Below are 19,314 nucleotides of genomic sequence, written 5' to 3'. Positions count from 1 at the left end.
AGCTGATCGGTGGGGTTGCCGGGAGTCAGATCCCCACCAATCTGATATTGATTAACTATTCTGAGGGTAGAGCAGCAATATTAACCCACTGCACAAGTAAAATAGATGTATTGATGGTGAATATTATAAACATAACTACAGACAATACTAGCTAGCACATTCACCTGTTGTGTAACACACAAGACATTATAGATGTTTGCTGGTATTTGTTATTATCAGCTTATCGATAAGTGGCATGGCTCTCTGGTGGTCTCTACTTACAGCTTCAGCGATTGAAATGTTATGATTGCTACACTCTTTCCACGATTTCCCACTCAGGACAGAGCATTTTGTTTCAACCACATCCAGATCCATATAGTAGATGAAGCCTCCATGTTGTGTCGTTGACTAAAATTAGAAAATGATAAAAAAAAAAAGAGAGAATAAAAAATTAAAATAAAAGACAACAACAAATAGAAGTCATTGAGTTGTTTTCTCTCATTCAGTTGTTCTTTCTTTCAGTGATTTCCAACTATATTTGTTATATCTGATGACCGCCATTATAATTGTCTGAGGGGTTGCTGTTCACCAGTATTCCCAGGACTTGGTCACAACCTCTATGGGAACTGTAATAGCAATCATTCCCGTCAGTCACTTTTGTAGAAAAAGAAGGCATAATAGGAGAAATGTATAATACAACACAGGTTTGGTAATGGATCCCATTGGAATCAGGAGAACCATCCAGATAATATCTAATTACAATGGCCACCCTATAAGGTTCCTTTCATACTACATTTTAGTGTGCTTGTGAGTGTATATTCTAAGGCAAATATATGTTTACTTATGACATAATTTTGTATATGTTTTATATGTTACTAGCAGAAGGACCCAGCTTTGCACAGGTATATTTCATCTATTTCATTTAATGTTTGTGTATGTCATTAAAAGATATCGACAGTATCCCCCTTAAGAGTTACCTCTACAGCACCCTGCCCCTTAACACTGACCTCCATAGCGGACCGTCCCCTTAACTGTGACCTCCACAGTTCCCTGTCCCCTTAACAGAGACCTCCACAGTGCCCGACCCCTTATCAGTGAACTCCACAACAGCCCGCTCCTTTAACAGTGACCTCAACAGCATCCCGCCCCCTTAACAGTGACCTCCACAGCGGCCGCCCCTTCATTAGTGACCTCCACATTACCCAATCTCCTTAACAGTGGCCTCTACAGCAATCTTCCCCTTAACACTGACCTCCATAACAAACCGTCCCCCTAACTGTGACCTCCACAGTTCCCTGTCCCCTAAACAGAGACCTCCACAGTGCCCGCCCCCTTATCAGTGACGTCCACAGCAGCCCGCTCCTTTAGCAGTGACCTCCATAGCAGCCGCCCCTTCATTAGTGACCTCCACAGTACCCAATCCCCTTAACAGTGGCCTCTACAGCAATCTGCCCCTTAACACTGACCTCCATAGCGGGCTGTCCCCTTAACTGTGACCTCCACAGCAGCCAGCCTCTAGGGTGGCCAGAGGTCCGGTTTCAGACTCCCTGTCCTCCGTCCGGCACCGGACCTGGACCGTCGCTGGACGGACACAGGGATGTTCTTTTCAACAGCTCACTCTCAGACAGCAGCACTGTGCTGTCTGAGCATGAGCTGCAGGGAGAAAGACAGAAGTTGATTTTTACCTTCATTTTTTCAATCCCCGTCGGCTGTGGAGTGGGAGGGGGTGTGGCTTAGTGGGACCTGGGGGCGTGGTTTTAAGTCCATCTTTTAAGGGTGGCCTGAATAGCCACACTACCTGCCCCTGAACTGTGACCTCCACAGCACTCCGCTCCCTTAACAGTGTCATCCATAGTACCCTGCCCCTTTAAAGCTGACCTACAGCAGTACAGCACTGAAGAAAAATTGCTGGGTTGTTATGGAAACCTGGTGTAAAACTGTGTGCAGGGGCGGGCTGGGACGGGGGGCAGGGAGGCACAGGCGGCGCAGCCCTGGATGTAATTGCGGCGGGCAGCAGTGGCGGCGGGCAGTAGGAGATGAGCGCTTTCATTGTGGAATCGCTCATCTCCATATTCATCTGTATCGCCGTCCTCAGGACAGTGATACAGATGGTTGTGCTGTGGGGCAGGGGAGGGAAAGGCGTCTTCCTCACCTGTTCTTCTGATAGGCCACTGGCACTAATCAGAGGCCGGCTTAGGTGGCGCGATGACGTCATTATCATCGCGCCGCCTGAGCCGGGCAGCACTCAGCAGGGACACAGGCCGGAAGAGGCCTGCATCGCATCGCTGCTGATGTAGGTAAGTATTAGTGTTTTTTTTTTCTTTGCCGGGGCAGCTGGCACTATGGGGGGAGCTGGCACTATGGGGGGGGGGGGGGGCTGGCACTATGGGGGCCTGGCACTATAGGGGGGGCTTGCACTATGGGGGGAGCTGACACTATGGGGGGAGCTGGCACTATGAGGGGAGCTGGCACTATGAGGGGAGCTGGCACTATGGGGGGCTGGCACTATGGGGGGAGCTGTCATTTCTTACAGCCCCATTTCTATTGGGGTGGCATTCTGGGGGCATTTTTTTTCTTGCCCATTTTGGGGGAGGCACTATGGGGGAGAGGAGCACTATGGGGGTATCTGGGGTCTCTAAAGGGGCTTTTTTATTATTGGCACATTATGGGGGGCACTATAGGGGAGAGTGGCACTATGGGGCATCTGGTGTCACTATAGGGGCAGTATTTGGGGGCACTATGGGGAAGTGGGGGCTCTAAAGGGACCTTTTTTATTGGCACATTATGGGGGGCACTATGGCATCTGGTGGCACTAAGGGGGCATTTTTTACTGGCACATTATGGGAGGCACTAAAGGGGAGAGCTGCATTATGGGGCATTATTTGGGTGCACTATGGGGGAATGGAGCACTATTGGGGCATATGGTGGCACTAAGAAGGGGCATTTTTTACTGGCACATTATGGGGGAGAGGAGCACTTTAGGGACATCTGCTGGGGGCACTAAGAAGGGGCATTTTTTTACTGGCATATTATGGGGGACACTATGGGGAAGGGGGAGAGGAGCATTATGAGGGCATTTACTGTGGCACTATATAGGGGTATTTTATACTGGCATACATTATGGGGACATTAGCTCAACTGCTGGCACTAAGCAGGGGTATTTCATGTACTGTCATATTATAGGGAGAATTATTACTACTAGGAGGTATTATGCAGAGCTTTACTACTACTGGGGGGCTATGAGGAACATGATTACGAGTATGGGCACTATAGGGGCATTATTACTACTAAGTGTGCTCTGGCAGAAAATTATTTCTATTGGTGGGATTTTGGGGAGCACTATTACTTTGGGGGGCATCCTGGCACAGTATTAGCTTAGCACAATTATTTCTGGGGGACATTATCTTTATACTATTAGTGTCTGGGCGCAGTTTTTTTTAGAGCACTGTGTGCCAATAATTGTTGAAGGGGGCACTATCTGTGTGGTAGTAGTATTTCCAGGGGGACTGTTTCTGCAGTATAGTATTGGGGGTGGCAGGAAAGGGTGTTCCGAAGATGTGAAGGTGTTGGAAATGTGGGAAACTAATGTCTGTTTGTGTCACCGCCAGATCTTTGAGAAGTTCTGACAGACGTTCTTCAGTACCTCCTGCATGATGTTCTTTTGTTTTGCTTTCGCTTTGACATCTCTTCTCCCTCTCCCAGCTGTCATCTATTAGCAGTGATTGCCTCCCTATATACAGTACAGACCAAAAGTTTGGACACACCTTCTCATTCAAAGAGTTTTCTATATTTTCATGACTATGAAGGCATCAAAACTATGAATTAACACATGTGGAATTATATATATAACAAACAAGTGTGAAACAACTGAAAATATGTCATATTCTAGGTTCTTCAAAGTAGCCACCTTTTGCTTTGATTACTGCTTTGCACACTCTTGGCATTCTCTTGATGAGCTTCAAGAGGTAGTCACCTGAAATGGTCTTCCAACAGTCTTGAAGGAGTTCCCAGAGATGCTTAACACTTGTTGGCCCTTTTGCCTTCACTCTGCGGTCCAGCTCACCCCAAACCATCTCGATTAGGTTCAGGTCCGGTGACTGTGGAGGCCAGGTCATCTGGCGCAGCACCCCATCACTCTCCTTCATGGTCAAATAGACCTTACTTTCAAAGTTTTCCCAATTTTTCGGCTTACTGACTGACCTTCATTTCTTAAAGTAATGATGGCCACTCGTTTTTCTTTACTCAGCTGCTTTTTTCTTGCCATAATACAAATTCTAACAGTCTATTCAGTAGGACTATCAGCTGTGTATCCACCTGACTTCTCCTCAACGCAACTGATGGTCCCAACCCCATTTATAAGGCAAGAAATCCCACTTATTAAACCTGACAGGGCACACCTGTGAAGTGAAAACCATTTCAGGGAACTACCTCTTGAAGCTCATCAAGAGAATGCCAAGAGTGTGCAAAGCAGTAATCAAAGCAAAAGGTGGCTACTTTGAAGAACCTAGAATATGACATATTTTCAGTTGTTTCACACTTGTTTGTTATGTATATAATTCCACATGTGTTAATTCATAGTTTTGATGCCTTCAGTGTGAATCTACAATTTTCATAGTCCTGAAAATAAAGAAAACTCTTTGAATGAGAAGGTGTGTCCAAACATTTGGTTTGTACTGTATTTCGTCCCATACTGCCTCACTTTGCGGTTTATACTATTTCCTGGATTCTGTTCACTGCTTGAAGTTGCTACTGCTGGTTCCTCAAGATAAGTCTATTTCTGTATTTGTGTTTTCCTGTTGGCTTGATTCTAGGTGACCCTGACTCCCTCCGTATTAAGTGCAGGGAGCCGGTGGTCGTGTCCCCTCACTATTATAGGGTTTTCAGGTGTCACTCAGTCGAGGTACGTGGACATGCAACTTTCTATCATTGAGATCTTTGCATGGGCTGAGCAGCCACGGAGAGCTCTAGGGCGTTAATAGGGCTCACCCTTTTGTTCCTTAGTTTGGGATCAAGTCAGTCGGATCTTTATTTGTTACTTCTTGTTTTCTGCAACACCATCCGTGACATTATAAACCGTCAAAACCGTCTTAAGCATGAATCCGGTTTCAGCCTTGATTGACCACATGCAGGGTCTTTCACTGGAGGTAGCAGATCTCCGTAAAACTGTCTCTCAGTTTCAGGTGACCGTTTCTGCTTGCGTTCATGGAATTTGTTCTGAGCCTAAAATCTCGCTTCCGGATACGTTCTCCGGGGGTAGTGAGAATTTTGTTTGTTTTAGAGAGGCTTGCAAACTCCATTTTCGCCTACTTCCCCATTCCTCTGGTGATGAGGAGCGGAGGGTGGGGATCATCATCTCACTGCTCAGGGATAACGCTCAGTCCTGGGCCTCTCTGCTGCCGGTGGGGGCACGGCCCCTCTGTTCAGTGGATGAATTTTTTGCAGCCCTGGGTCAGATATATGATGATCCGGATCGTATTGCTCTGGCTGAATCTAAACTGCATCTTTTATGCCAGGGTAAACAGTCAGCAGAGATATACTGTTCAGAATTTCGGAGATGGGCAGCTGATACTGGTTGGAATGATGTTGCACTCCGAAGTCAATTTTGCCATGGTCTTTCAGAGGGATTGAAAGATGCATTTGCCTTTCATGAGAGACCTACCTCTTTGGAGTCTGCCATGTCTCGGGCTGTTCGTATTGACAGGCGTCTTAGAGAGAGAGGAGAGATCATTCCTTCCTGTCATACTCAGTCCAAGGACAGTGGGGCGGTCTCATTCAGTGCGCAGGAGCCTCAGTCTCTCTCAATCCTCTCTGAGCAGGAGCCCATGCAGCTGGGTTTGCTTGCCTCTAACAATAGAGGATTCACCTCTCAGAGGAGGGTTTGTTTCTGTTGTGGAGGTATAAATCATTTGGCAAATGTTTGTCCCTCTAGGAGATTCAGGGAGTTTTTTGAGGGTAATAAAGAAACAAAAAGAAAAAAATCCTCTAAAAAGTTCCATCTGTTACTATTGGCAAGGTTGATGCGGAAATTGAAGGTTTTCCGTTTGCTTGTAGTTCCAGTTTTGTCCTACCTGCCAGGGTGGCGCTAGAGAGCAAGAATATTGTTTGTGAGATTTTTGTAGATAGTGGAGCAGCTGTCAATCTCATTGATAATCAATTTTCTATAACACATGGTTTCCAGGTATGCACTTTGGGAAAGGACATACCTGTTTTTGCTATTGATTCCGCTCCACTTTCTCAAAAATATCCGTTTGATTGTGGCTGATGCTCATGTTGAGGATGTGTCATGCTTCATCCTAAGCAGATTACCTACTCCTCTAGTGTTGGGGCTACCCTGGCTCACTAAACATAACCCCACCATTGATTGGCAAGCGAGGCAAATAAATGGTTGGAGTGACTTTTGCAGAGAGAATTGCCTCTCGACATCTCTTTCAGAGAAAGGGTCGCTATGCGTACTTATATCTCTGAGAGCCTGAGAAAGGGACACATACGACTCTTGAAGTCACCTGTTGCCGCTGGGTTTTTTTTTGTTAAGAAAAAAGATGGTTCTTTAAGACCATGTCTGGATTTCAGGGAGCTGAACAGTATCACTATTCGTGACCCTTATACGCTTCCTCTGATCCCGGACCTGTTTAACCAGATTGTTGGGGCTAAAGTTTTTTCCAAGTTGGATTTGAGAGGGGCATACAACCTGGTCAGGGTCAGAGAAGGGGATGAATGGAAGACGGCCTTCAATACCCTTGAGGGCAATTTTGAGAATTTGGTTATGCCTTTTGGTTTGATGAATGTTCCAGCCGTCTTCCAACATTTTGTGAACAGCATTTTTTATCATGTAATGGGGAAATTTGTACTAGTGTATCTAGATGACATTTAGATATTTTTCTCCTGATTTCAAGACTCATAGGGACCACCTACGTCAGGTTTTGCTCATTTTGCGGGAGAATAAATTGTACGCTAAACTGGAAAAATGTATGCTTCTGGTTTTCGCATGGACCCTGAGAAGGTTCGCGCTGTGCTTGATATGGAGCTTCCTGAGAATCAGAAGGCACTGATGCGTTTTTTGGGTTTTGCCAATTATTACAGGAAGTTCATTTTGAATTATTCCTCTGTTGTTAAACCACTGACTGATATGACTAGAAAGGGGGTAGATTTTTCCTCCTGGTCGGTAGAGGCGCGTAAGGCCTTTTCTAGTATCAAAGAGAGTTTTGCTTCCGCTCCCATCTTGGTACAACCTGATGTCTCTCTGCCCTTCATTGTTGAGGTGGACGCTTCTGAGGTGTGTGTGGGTGCGGTCTTGTCTCAGGGTCCCTCTCCTGCCAAATGGCGACCGTGTGCCTTTTTCTCGAAGAAACTCTCCTCCGCAGAGAGAAATTACGATGTGGGAGATAGGGAGTTGTTGGCCATCAAGTTAGCGCCATTGGCTAGAGGGAGCCAGACACCCTATTACCGTGTTTACCGACCATAAGAATCTGGCCTACTTGGAGTCAGCCAAGCGTCTGAACCCGAGACAGGCCAGATGGTCTTTGTTCTTTTCAAAGTTTAATTTTGTTGTCACGTTCCGCCCTGGGGTTAAGAATATGAAGGCGGATGCCCTGTCACGTTGTTTTCCGGGAGGGGGGAACTTTTAAGACCCGGGTCCCATTTTGGCTGAAGGGGTGGTGGTCTCTGCTCTTTATCCTGAATTGGAGGCAGAGGTTCAGGCAGCCCAGGCAGAGGCTCCTGATCTTTGTCCTCCTGGAAGGTTGTTTGTGCCTCTCGCTTTACGACACAAGGTTTTTAAGGAGCACCACGATACTGTCCTTGCTGGGCACCCGGGGGGTAGAGCCACAGTGGATCTCATTGCTCAGAGATTCTGGTGGCCGGCTCTTCGTAAGTCCGTTGAGGGTTTTGTGGCAGCCTGCGAGACCTGCGCTCGTGCCAAAGTCCCTCATTCACGGCCATCAGGTCCTCTCCTTCCGTTACCCATTCCTTCCCGTCCTTGGACACATCTGTCCATGGATTTCATCACAGACCTGCCTCATTCCTCAGGGAAGACTGTGATTCTGGTGGTGGTGGACCGTTTTAGCAAAATGGCGCATTTTATTCCTTTTCCTGGGTTGCCCAATGCTAAAACGCTGACGCAGGCATTTATTGATCATATTGTCAAATTGTTACAATAGAAAAGAATTGTGATGGCACACTCGCACTTGGATTATATACGGGAATTTTTTATTATTATATGAAGTAAAAAAGTATTTGATGGTGAATGTTTATATTATATAGATGATGCTATAAATATAACAATAAAAATAAAAATAAAAATAAAAAATAATAATAAATGAAAAATATATATATATATATAAAATATGTGTGTGTGTGTGTGTGTGTGTATGTATGTATGTATATATATATATATATATATATATATGTACGTTAGGGTAGAGTATAGAGTCTATTCGGCATAGGTATATAGTTCAATGGGTATTGATGGAGTAGGATTCCCTAAAATTATGATTAAAAATAGGTAAAATAAAGTAAAAGTAGTGTCCAAAAAGTAGTGTCCAAAAAATATATTAGAGAATGTTCAAAGAGGTCCTGGAATCAATAAATGTGGTCCAAGAAGTTCTAATAATAGATGTTGTCTGTCTTCAGTCAGGTAGTGGTGTTCTTGAGAAGAGTGCAGTATATGCGCATATAAAATCCAATTGATAAAAATAGGAATAAAGTGCAGTGCAAAAATAGAGAATTGGGAAAAAATAGAGAATTGGGAAAAAAAAAATAATAATAATAATAAATATATGTGCTCAATGGCATATGTTGTGCACAACAAATGTTTCCTTTTAGCATACAAGTGAAAAATGTGTTAAAATCGTTGTTGGTACTGATACAGCTTGGTTAGGACCTGTATACACCGAATTGTCAAGTGTTAGTGTCCGCCTTTTAAAGAGAGAGCGACTCTCCTGGCAGTTTTCCAATTCACTTGGATTTGGATGTAAAATTTCCCGATATCGTTATTACATATGGCCGTTCTCACGGGCAAATAGCATATGTTGTTTATGGAGGAATAGTAAAAAGATAAAGTTTACTTTACCCCTCTTCAGTTGGTTACGGTATCTCCCGTTCTGCAAGGACCTGCGTGGCGTCCCACGTGATCGCTTGCCTTACCGTGTGAATGCTGCACGTGATGGTGATGCAGCCTGACGTCACACGATGGTTGCTTTCTTATTGGCCAATCTCCTTAGCTGCGGGAAATTTGAAAATATCACGGTGGCAGGTATTTTCTTCCGATGAATTTTAGTTCACTGTAATTGATTTCCTTATGGTCCTCACTGCTTCCTCTTGACCAGACGCGTTTCGGGACACTTTCTGGTCCCTTCCTCAGTGGTCACGTAGTGATGAGTCCGGAGCAAGTGAGGTCTTATGTGCGTTCTTCTTTAAGGGGTGTTGCCCTAATTTTATTGGGTTAGATATAAGTCCTGGACTGGATTTTGTCGGCAGTCAGGTGAATTTATGTCCGTACAATTCATTCTTAGGATCCCATAAAGAATATGTTTCTACAATAAAGATCTTTGTCTATTAGTTAATAAAAAATAATAATCGATTTCCACTAAAACTTGTTATATTCTATGTGCGGTTTCTTTTTGTGCGGTTTCAGTGCGGTTTTTTATGATAAATATAATACAGTGCGGTTTCAGTGCGTTTTTTGAAAAATTATGTTACTTTAGGATTAAATCATTTGTGTTGTGGATGTATGTTCCTGTCATGATTTTGTGCAGTTTCATTGCGGTTTCAGTGTGTTTTTTTTTTAATATATATATTAATATATATTACAGTGCGGTTTTAGAGTGTTTTTTTTGGAATTTGGGGTTGAATCATTTGTGTTGTAGATGTATATATGTTACTGTCCTGATGGTCCATATCGATTGACCCTAACAAGCGTTTGTGGTTTTAACTTGTATTTTGAATGATCTTTCACTATATGTTTTTCAAGTTTAACCTGATGGATGGTCATTATCTTTCTTTTTTGTTCATTAGCTTAATCTGGTTGTTCAGATTATGTATGGATGTGTCATTAGTGGAAAGGTTTTTTTTGGGGATGTTTACACAGTCCTTACGTTTCTGGTGCGGTTTCTGTGCGTTTTATTTGGGTTTTTGCTTTTTTGTGGTAATTTTGTGATATCTAGGCTTTTTTGTGGTTAGGAGTTTTCTTGTCTTTTTTCTTTTATGTCCTGGGTCTGCTTCTTTGTCTTTTCATTGGTAATTGTCATTATGATGGTCTATTACGCAGGGATTTCCTTGATTCCATATATAGTATTGGTCTCATGGGTTTCTTGGTGGGGATGAGAGGTGTGATTGGGGGAGGGGCCTCAATAGGAGAGGAGATAGAGGTGCTGGTAAAACAGCCTGACCTCTATTTCTCTTTCCCAAAGAGGCACATCCCCATCTATAAGAATCCAAAAATTTCTAATTCGGCATTTAGACCTGCGGGCATTAGGGTGTCGAATTCATAAATTCTCTTAGATTCGTGTCGTGACATATTGTTTATATGGTTTCCTCCTCTCCAAGGTTTGTTGATTTTTTCGAAGGCTATGAATTTAAGAGATGACGGGTCACTGTTGTGGTGTGTTTTGTAGTGTTTGGATAATGTGTGTTGTTCGTATCCTTTTTTGATGTTTGCTATGTGTTCCGATATTCTTTTCTTCAGCTGTCTTTTTGTCCTTCCGATGTATTGTTTGTGACATGGGCATTCCAGTATGTATATGACGTCTGTCGTGTTGCATGTAAGACATTCATCTATTCGTACTTTGAATGGGTTTTGTGTGGAGCAGACCTGTGTTGTTTTTTTAGGGAAATTTGTCACTCTGCAATTGCTACATCGTCCACATCGAAAGAAGCCCTTAAGGGAAAGCCAGTTATTTTGTGGTTGTTTTGTTTTTTGTTTAATTGTAGGGGCTATTTTTAGTCCTAAATTGGGGGCTTTAGTGTAGACTATAGATGGTGTGGTGTTTATTAAGGGGCCTATAATTTTGTCTCTAAGTAGGTGATGCCAATGTCTATTGATGATTTTGGCAATGGTTTTGTGTTGGGCATTATAGGGTAGGATCAGTCTGGCTTCTTCTTTTTGTTGTATATTTGTCTCTTCTTTTTCTCTGAAAAATTCTGATCTGTCCATTTTCTTGACTCTATCTAATGCGTTGTCTAATAGTTTGTCTGGGTATTTTTTATTTGCAAATTTCTCTTTCATTTGGATGGCTTCTTCTTCGAATTTGGTGTTAATGGTACAATTTCTCTTCAATCTTCTGAATTGGTTAGTTGGGATGTTGGTTAACCATTGTGGGAGATGACAACTGGAGAATAGGATATGGTTGTTTTTCATTACCGGTTTTTGGTATGTAATACATATTAGTTTTGTGTTTTCTATTTGAATATTTAAGTCAAGGAATTCTAGTTGGGTTTTTGTTGTGTTGGATGTGAATCTTAGATTTAAATTGTTGACATTAATTTCATTTAGAAATAACTGTAGAGAACTATCTGTGTCTTGCCATATGAAAATCACGTCATCTATGTATCTTCTCCATAGCACCAGATTCCCCCCGAGCCTGGGGCCAATCATCTCCAGCTCCCATTCGGACATGAAGATGTTGGCGTAGCTCGGGGCAAATCTGGTGCCCATTGCCGACCTGCGCTCGTGCCAAAGTCCCTCATTCACGGCCATCAGGTCCTCTCCTTCTGTTACCCATTCCTTCCCGTCCTTGGACACATCTGTCCATGGATTTCATCACAGACCTGCCTCATTCCTCAGGGAAGACTGTGATTCTGGTGGTGGTGGACCGTTTTAGCAAAATGGCGCATTTTATTCCTTTTCCTGGGTTGCCCAATGCTAAAACGCTGGCGCAGGCATTTATTGATCATATTGTCAAATTGCATGGTATTCCTTCAGACATAGTCTCTGATAGGGGCACGCAGTTTGTTTCCAGATTCTGGAAGGCTTTCTGTTCTCGCTTGGGGGTTCGGTTGTCATTCTCTTCTGCTTTCCACCCGCAGTCGAATGGCCAGACAGAGCGCGTCAATCAGAATCTGGAGACATATCTGCGCTGTTTTGTGGCGAAGAATCAGGAGTATTGGTGTTCTTTTCTCTCCCTTGCGGAGTTTGCTTTAAATAACCGTCGTCAGGAGTCCTCTGATAAGTCACCATTTTTTGGTGCATATGGGTTTCATCCGCAGTTTGGGACATTTTCTGGAGAGGGGGCTTCTGGTTTACCTGATGAGGAGAGATTCTCCTCGTCTTTGTCATCTATTTGGCAAAAGATTCAGGATAATCTAAAGAGCATGAGTGAGAGATATAAGCGTGTGGCGGATAAGAGACGTGTGCCTGGTCCGGACCTGAATGTTGGTGATCTGGTGTGGTTGTCTACTAAGAATATCAAATTGAAGGTTCCCTCCTGGAAGTTGGGTCCTAAGTTTATCGGGCCTTACAAAATCTTGTCCATCATCAATCCCGTTGCCTACCGTCTTGATCTTCCTCAGACTTGGAAGATCCATAATGTTTTTCACAAGTCCCTATTAAAACCTTATGTCCAACCCACTGTACCCTCCTCTTTGCCTCCTCCTCCGATTGTGGTTGATGGTAATCTCGAATTTCAGGTCTCTAGGATTGTGGACTCTCGTATTGTCCGCGGTTCTCTTCAGTACCTCGTTCATTGGGAGGGTTATGGTCCTGAGGAGAGGATGTGGGTTCCAGTGGCGGACATTAGGGCCACTTGTCTTCTCAGGGCATTCCATAGGTCCCATCCTCAGAAGGTGGGCTCTGAGTGTCCGGAGTCCACTCGTAGAGTAAGGAGTACTGTCTCCGCCAGATCTTTGAGAAGTTCTGACAGACGTTCTTCAATACCTTCTGCATGATGTTCTTTTGTTTTGCTTTCGCTTTGACATCTCTTCTCCCTCTCCCAGCTCTCATCTATTAGCAGTGATTGCCTCCCTATATATCTCCTCCCATACTGCCTCACTTTGCGGTTTATACTACTTCCTGGATTCTGTTCACTGCTTGAAGTTGCTACTGCTGGTTCCTCAAGATAAGTCTATTTCTGTATTTGTGTTTTCCTGTTGGCTTGATTCTAGGCGACCCTGACTCCCTCCGTATTAAGTGCAGGGAGCCGGTGGTCGTGTCCCCTCACTATTATAGGGTTTTCAGGTGTCATTCAGTCGAGGTACGTGGACATGCAACTTTCTATCATTGAGATCTTTGCATGGGCTGAGCAGCCAGGGAGAGCTCTAGGGCTTTAATAGGGCTCACCCTTTTGTTCCTTAGTTTGGGATCAAGTCAGTCGGATCTTTATTTGTTACTTCTTGTTTTCTGAAACACCATCCGTGACAGTTTGTGAATCTCTGCAGAGACGGGAGATGGCTGAAAAATCATCATGGCGGTCTGGTCTGAATGGAGAAGATGAGGAAAGAGAACGTCTACAACAAAGGTGACAAGAACGTCTACAACAAAGGTGACATCACTGGATGTAAGAGGTATGGGGCGCTATGTAGGAGAAGAGATGCTCTGGCTCCTCCCCCTGCCATTTGCAGAAGGAGGATTCAGAACTGGGTGAGGACGGCCAAGGTGGGCAGCAGGCCACGGGCGGGTGGCAGATGGTGGGGGGAACCACAAGCCTTGAGCAGGATCTGGGGAGGGAGTAGAGCGGAGGAGCTTCCTGGCTGTAGCCTGCTGTTGTTTATTGTATAATGTGAAGCAGGCAGTGCAGCCAGGACAGGCCCTACCCTCTCCGTATGATGTTCAGAGACAGGCCTCAACAATAGAATTTCAGCTGTACAGAGTTTGTTGGGCGTGGCCTATTATATGTAGGAGGGGCTTTTAATAGGCGGGGCTAAAATTAGCCACTTGACTGGATTTGCCCCCAGGGCTAAGGCTGCCAGCCCTCCCGACTGTGTGTATGTGGAGACTAAGGGCCTGTGAGCTTCTATTGGGTGATATCGGTCATGTGACAAGGCTTCTATTGGCTAATGCATTTTTGGGAATATCTCATGCAGGGATGTCCTTTTGAACAGCTCACTCTCAGACAACAGCACAGTGATGTCTGAGCATGAGCTGCAGGGAGAAAGTCACCGTCCCTCCCACCCCTGCAGCTGACAGAAGTTAATTTTTACGTTAATTTTTTCAATCCCTGTCGGCTGCGGAGTGGGGGGAGGGCGTGGCCTAACTGGATTGGGGCGTGGCTTAGCATGACATGGGTCGGGTTTTTAAGTCCGTCTTTTGAGGGTGGCCTGAATGGCCACCCTACCTGCCCCCTGAATTGTTCATTCCACAGCACCCTGCCCCCTTAACAGTGTCATCCACAGCTCCCTGCTCTTTTAAAGCTGACCTGCAGCAGTGAAGAAAAATGGCTGGGTTGTTATGGAAACCTGGTGTAAAACTGTGTGTATGTGGAGACTAAGGACCTGCAAGCTTCTATTGGTTGATAAGGGACATGTGACCGTGTGTATGGCAGTTGGGGTATGAAGACAAAGATCTGCAGGCTTCTATTGGCTAATGTAGGTCATATGATGTGCCATATTTGCATTTTTTTGGGAATATCTCAGGAACGGTACGTCTTAGAGAGCTGTGATTTCTTTCCAGGTAGCAAGGGACGTGTATACCAAGTTTCGTTGAAATCGATGGTTGCGTTTTTGAGTGATCGTGGAACATACATACATACATGCGTCCTTCTTTGTATATATAGATATATTTTGTGTTCCTTCTTTCTGTGTGTACATTTACAAATTAAAAAAAGGGAGAAAAAAAGGATACAAATGTATACAAATATATGCCATAAATTTCCATAGTCATCTTATTAACTTTCATGGTGACAGAAAATCTTTGTGACATACTTTTTTTGATAACCAATAAGGGAAAGGTCTGCACAGTTTGCACAGGTCGACACCTGCTACAAGGAGACACTTTAGACCTATATTTAGCCCATGAAAATTTGTGAGCTTTTTTATAGTTTAAAAAAAATATATACTTTCCCTGAAGTATATAGAAAAATGCAATGTGAATGAGGCTTTAAGGGGTTATCCTAGAAAAGATAATGATGACATCCTCAGGATGGGTCACCATTATTACATCAGTGGGGGTCCAAGTCCTGGCATCTCCTCTTATAAGCTGATATAGGTAGCTGCTGTGCTTACCCAAGTTCTGGTGAGCGATGCAGGCTCCCAGCAGCGTTCGAAGGACAGCACCATACATCGTATAGTGGCAGTGCTTGGTAATGCAGCTCAGCCTCATTGGGGAATGTGGCTGAGCTGCAAATAGGCCATGTGACCGATGTACAGTGATGTCACTAGCCTAGGAAGAGGCTGCAGCGCTCAGCACTTCCTCTAACAGCTGATCGTGGGGGTCCTGGGTGTTGCACCACTGCAGATCTGATGACCTATCCTGAGCATAAGGCCTCACGCACACGACCGTTGTGTGCATCCGTGGCCGTTGTGCCGTTTTCCGTTTTTTTTTCCGCGGACCCATGGGTCAGTGGAAAAATCTGAAAATGCACCGTTTTGCAGCTGCATCCGTGATCCGTGTTTCCTGTCTGTCAAAAAATAGGACCTGTCCTATTTTTTTGACGGACAACGGTTCACAGACCCATTCAAGTCAATGGGTCCGTGAAAGAACACGGATGCACACAAGATTGGCATCCGCGTCCGTAATCCGTGGCCGTAGGTTACTTTCATACAGACGGATCCGAAGATCCGTCTGCATAAAAGCTTTTTCAGAGAATATCCGACATTATATTCTAACACAGAGGCGTTCCCATAGTGATGGGGACGCTTCTAGTTAGAATATACTACGAACTGTGTACATGACTGCCCCCTGCTGCCTGGCAGCACCCGATCTCTTACAGGGGGCTGTGATCCGCACAATTAACCCCTCAGGTGCTGCACCTAAGGGGTTAATTGTGCATATCATAGCCCCCTATAAGAGATCAGGGGCTGCCAGGCAGCAGGGGGCAGACCCCCCTCCCCAGTTTTAATTTCATTGGTGGCCAGTGCAGCCCCCCCGGCCCCCTTTCCCTCTGTTGTAATATCATTGGTGGCCAGTGTGCGGCCTCCCCCGGCCCCCCCTCCCTCCCTCTATTGTATTATCATTGGTGGCCAGTGTGCGCCCCCCCCCGGCCCCCCTTCCCTCTATTGTAATATCATTGGTGGCCAGTGTGCGGCCTCCCTCGGCCCCCCCCCTCCCTCTATTGTATTATCATTGGTGGCCAGTGTGCGGCCCCCCCCCGGCCCCCCCTCTATTGTATTAATATCATTGGTGGCCAGTGTGCGGCCTCCCCTCTCCCCCCCGATCATTGGTGGCAGCGGAGAGTTCCGATCGGAGTCCCAGTTTAATCGCTCTGGGGCTCCAATCAGTAACCATGGCAACCAGGACGTTACTGCAGGCCTGGTTGCCATGGTTACTTAGCAATATTACAATATTAGAAGCATCATACTTACCTGGTGCGCTGTCTGTGACCGGCCAGGAGCTCCTCCTACTGGTAAGTGACAGATCATTAAGCAAGGCGCCACACAGACCTGTCACATACCAGTAGGAGGAGCTCCCGGCCGGTCACAGACAGCGCAGCAGGTAAGTATGATGCTTCTAATATTGTAATATTGCTAATTAACCATGGCAACCAGGCCTGCAGTAGCGTCCTGGTTGCCATGGTTACCGATCGGAGCCCCAGAGCGATTAAACTGGGACTCCGATCGGAACTCTCCACTGCCACCAATGATCGGGGGGGGGAGAGGGGAGGCCGCACACTGGCCACCAATGATATTAATACAATAGAGGGGGAGCCGGGGGGGCCGCACACTGGCCACCAATGATAATACAATAAAGGGAGGGGGGCCGGGGGAGGCCGCACACTGGCCACCAATGATATTACAATAGAGGGAGGGAGGGCGGGCCGTGGGGGGCCGCACACTGGCCACCAATGATATTACAATAGAGGGAGGGAGGGGGGGCCGGGGGGGCCGGGGGAGGCCTCACACTGGCCACCAATGATATTACAATAGAGGGAGGGAGGGGGGGCCGGGGGAGGCCGCACACTGGCCACCAATGATATTACAATAGAGGGAGGGAGGGGGGCCGGGGGTGGGGGCCGCACACTGGCCACCAATGATATTCAAACTGGGGAGGTAGGGGGGTCTGCCCCCTGCTGCCTGGCAACCCCTGATCTCTTACAGGGGGCTATGATATGCACAATTAACCCCTCAGGTGCAGCACCTGAGGGGTTAATTGTGAGGATCACAGCCCCCTGTAAGAGATCGGGTGCTGCCAGGCAGCAGGGGGCAGTCATGTACACAGTTCGTTGTATAATCTAACTAGAAGCGTCCCCATCACTATGGGAACGCCTCTGTGTTAGAATATAATGTCGGATATGAGTTTCACGATCTAACTCATATCCAACAGTATATTCTAACATAGAGGCGTTCCCATGGTGATGGGGACGCTTCAAGTTAAAATATACCATCGGATTGGAGAAAACTCTGATCCGATGGTATAATAGGGACTCCTGACTTTACATTGAAAGTCAATGAGGGACGGATCCTTTTGAAATTGCACCATATTGTGTCAACGTCAAACGGATCCGTCCCCATTGACTTTCATTGTAATTCAGGACGGATCCGTTTGGCTCCGCACGGCCAGGTGGACACCAAAACGACATTTTTTTCATGTCCGTGGATCCTCCAAAAATCCTCCAAAAATCTAAGTCAAGTTTGCCTTGAAAATGATAGGAAAAAAACGGACACAGATCACGGACACGGATGACAATCTTGTGTGCCTCCGTGTTTTTTCATGGACCCATTGACTTGAATGGGTCCCCGAACCGTTGTCCGTGAAAAAAATAGGACAGGTCCTATTTTTTTGACGGACAGGAAACACGGATCACAGACGAGGATGAACAACGGTGCATTTTCCGAGTTTTCAACGGACCCATTGAAAGTCAATGGGTCCGCAGAAAATCGCAGAAAATCACAGAAAACGGAACAACAGACACGGATGCACACAACGGTCGTGTGCATGAAATGTCCTCCTATATCAGTCATAGTGCAAAATAGCATAGAAACTTGTAATTAATTTTCTGTTTCCACTAAAACCTACAAAAAACCTACATGTTTTTGCTATTATATCCATTTATGTTGTAATTAAACGGTAATATATTATTATTCCTTATATTTAATATTAATAAAACGGACAGCAGACTTCAGTTCAATGTGATTTGCTGTGCAGGTAAACTTACTGAATTATATAAACTAGTTATAACAAGAAAGTCAAATCCAGCTCTGTATATCTCTATAAACCTATATAAACCTACTTAAAAATTTTGATTTGTAGTATAAACTGGATATTATGATCATTATATTTTATCAAATTTATCAAAGATGGCATGGTTTCTCACCTCTTTGGCCATGTATTTTTATGTTGATATGTTTGTGACAATGAAACCCAATTCAATTAGTTTTTACCATGTCATTGCTATAGGATGGTCACTTACCTCCTACTGGACAACCGACTTAACTCGCACTGGTCTTAACACAAACCCCTCATCACGATGTTCGTTGATGAGGTTCATTGCCACATCTGTTTCAAATAGTGTTTCATTGCAATCTAGAGCGATTATATTAGGAAATGGCGGGCTTGTGGCAGAACACAATGCCACCAATAAGGCTATTATTACAAACTGCTCCATGTTGATCAAGTCCTGCAAAACTGTGTGGCCTGATCAACCGTTTAACTTCCAATGCCCTGTATTATATAGCACTTAATTGTGGACACTGGCTTTTATCCCTGAACTTTTTGTTAGGGAACTACAAATAAAAGGTAAATGATTAGTCTGCTTGATTTGAGAAATACTGCCACTATCTATTCAGGATCGGTGCCCATTTTATTATCTATGGTAAACTGACTTGCTCAACTGATTTCTAGGTATAATTGTAAAATTTGGATTGGGGGTCACTCGAATAATAGGCAAACACACGATATGAGTATCCACATAAATTTTATAGGTTTGAAAATAACCACATTACAATATTACACATAAAACATTTCATAAAAAATTTCATAAAAAACAGTTAATAAAAAACAGTGTAAAATTGGCACCGCACTAAGAGGTCATTAGGTGTAGACCTATAGTTCAATAGCGCTGAAGTCTCTGAAGGGCTATTTGCAAAGACACTGGTATAGTTTCAGAGGTTATTGCTATTCCCAATTAGCTGCACATTCTATAGTCCAAAAACGGTTATAATTGGTAAATCACAGAGTTCAATGTATCCATATTTATATACGGTACTTTACCGCTCCTGTAGCTGGTCCGCTTGTATGCCGAATTTCCAAAT

The 19,314-nt window shown here is 44.8% G+C and overlaps 1 protein-coding gene across 1 annotated transcript in view; it reads right to left on the bottom strand.

Annotated features, from left to right (window-relative positions):
• The window catches only part of LOC120999118 (fetuin-B-like), a 42,049-nt gene extending 23,310 nt beyond the window's left edge, over positions 1–18,739 (bottom strand). Inside the window, exons 1-3 of the mRNA XM_040429989.1 lie at positions 18,480–18,739; positions 3,623–3,625; positions 262–387 (exon numbers count right to left, since the gene is read on the bottom strand). Of these exons, the coding sequence (XP_040285923.1) occupies positions 262–387; positions 3,623–3,625; positions 18,480–18,668 (318 nt within the window). The 5' untranslated portion in view covers positions 18,669–18,739. The remainder of the gene's footprint in view (positions 1–261; positions 388–3,622; positions 3,626–18,479) is intronic.
• Positions 18,740–19,314: the final 575 nt, after the last annotated feature.

This window comes from Bufo bufo, chromosome 4, assembly GCF_905171765.1.
Source record: "Bufo bufo chromosome 4, aBufBuf1.1, whole genome shotgun sequence".
In the NCBI taxonomy this organism is placed as follows: Eukaryota; Metazoa; Chordata; class Amphibia; order Anura; family Bufonidae; genus Bufo; species Bufo bufo.
This window is presented reverse-complemented; position numbering and strand designations above follow the sequence as displayed.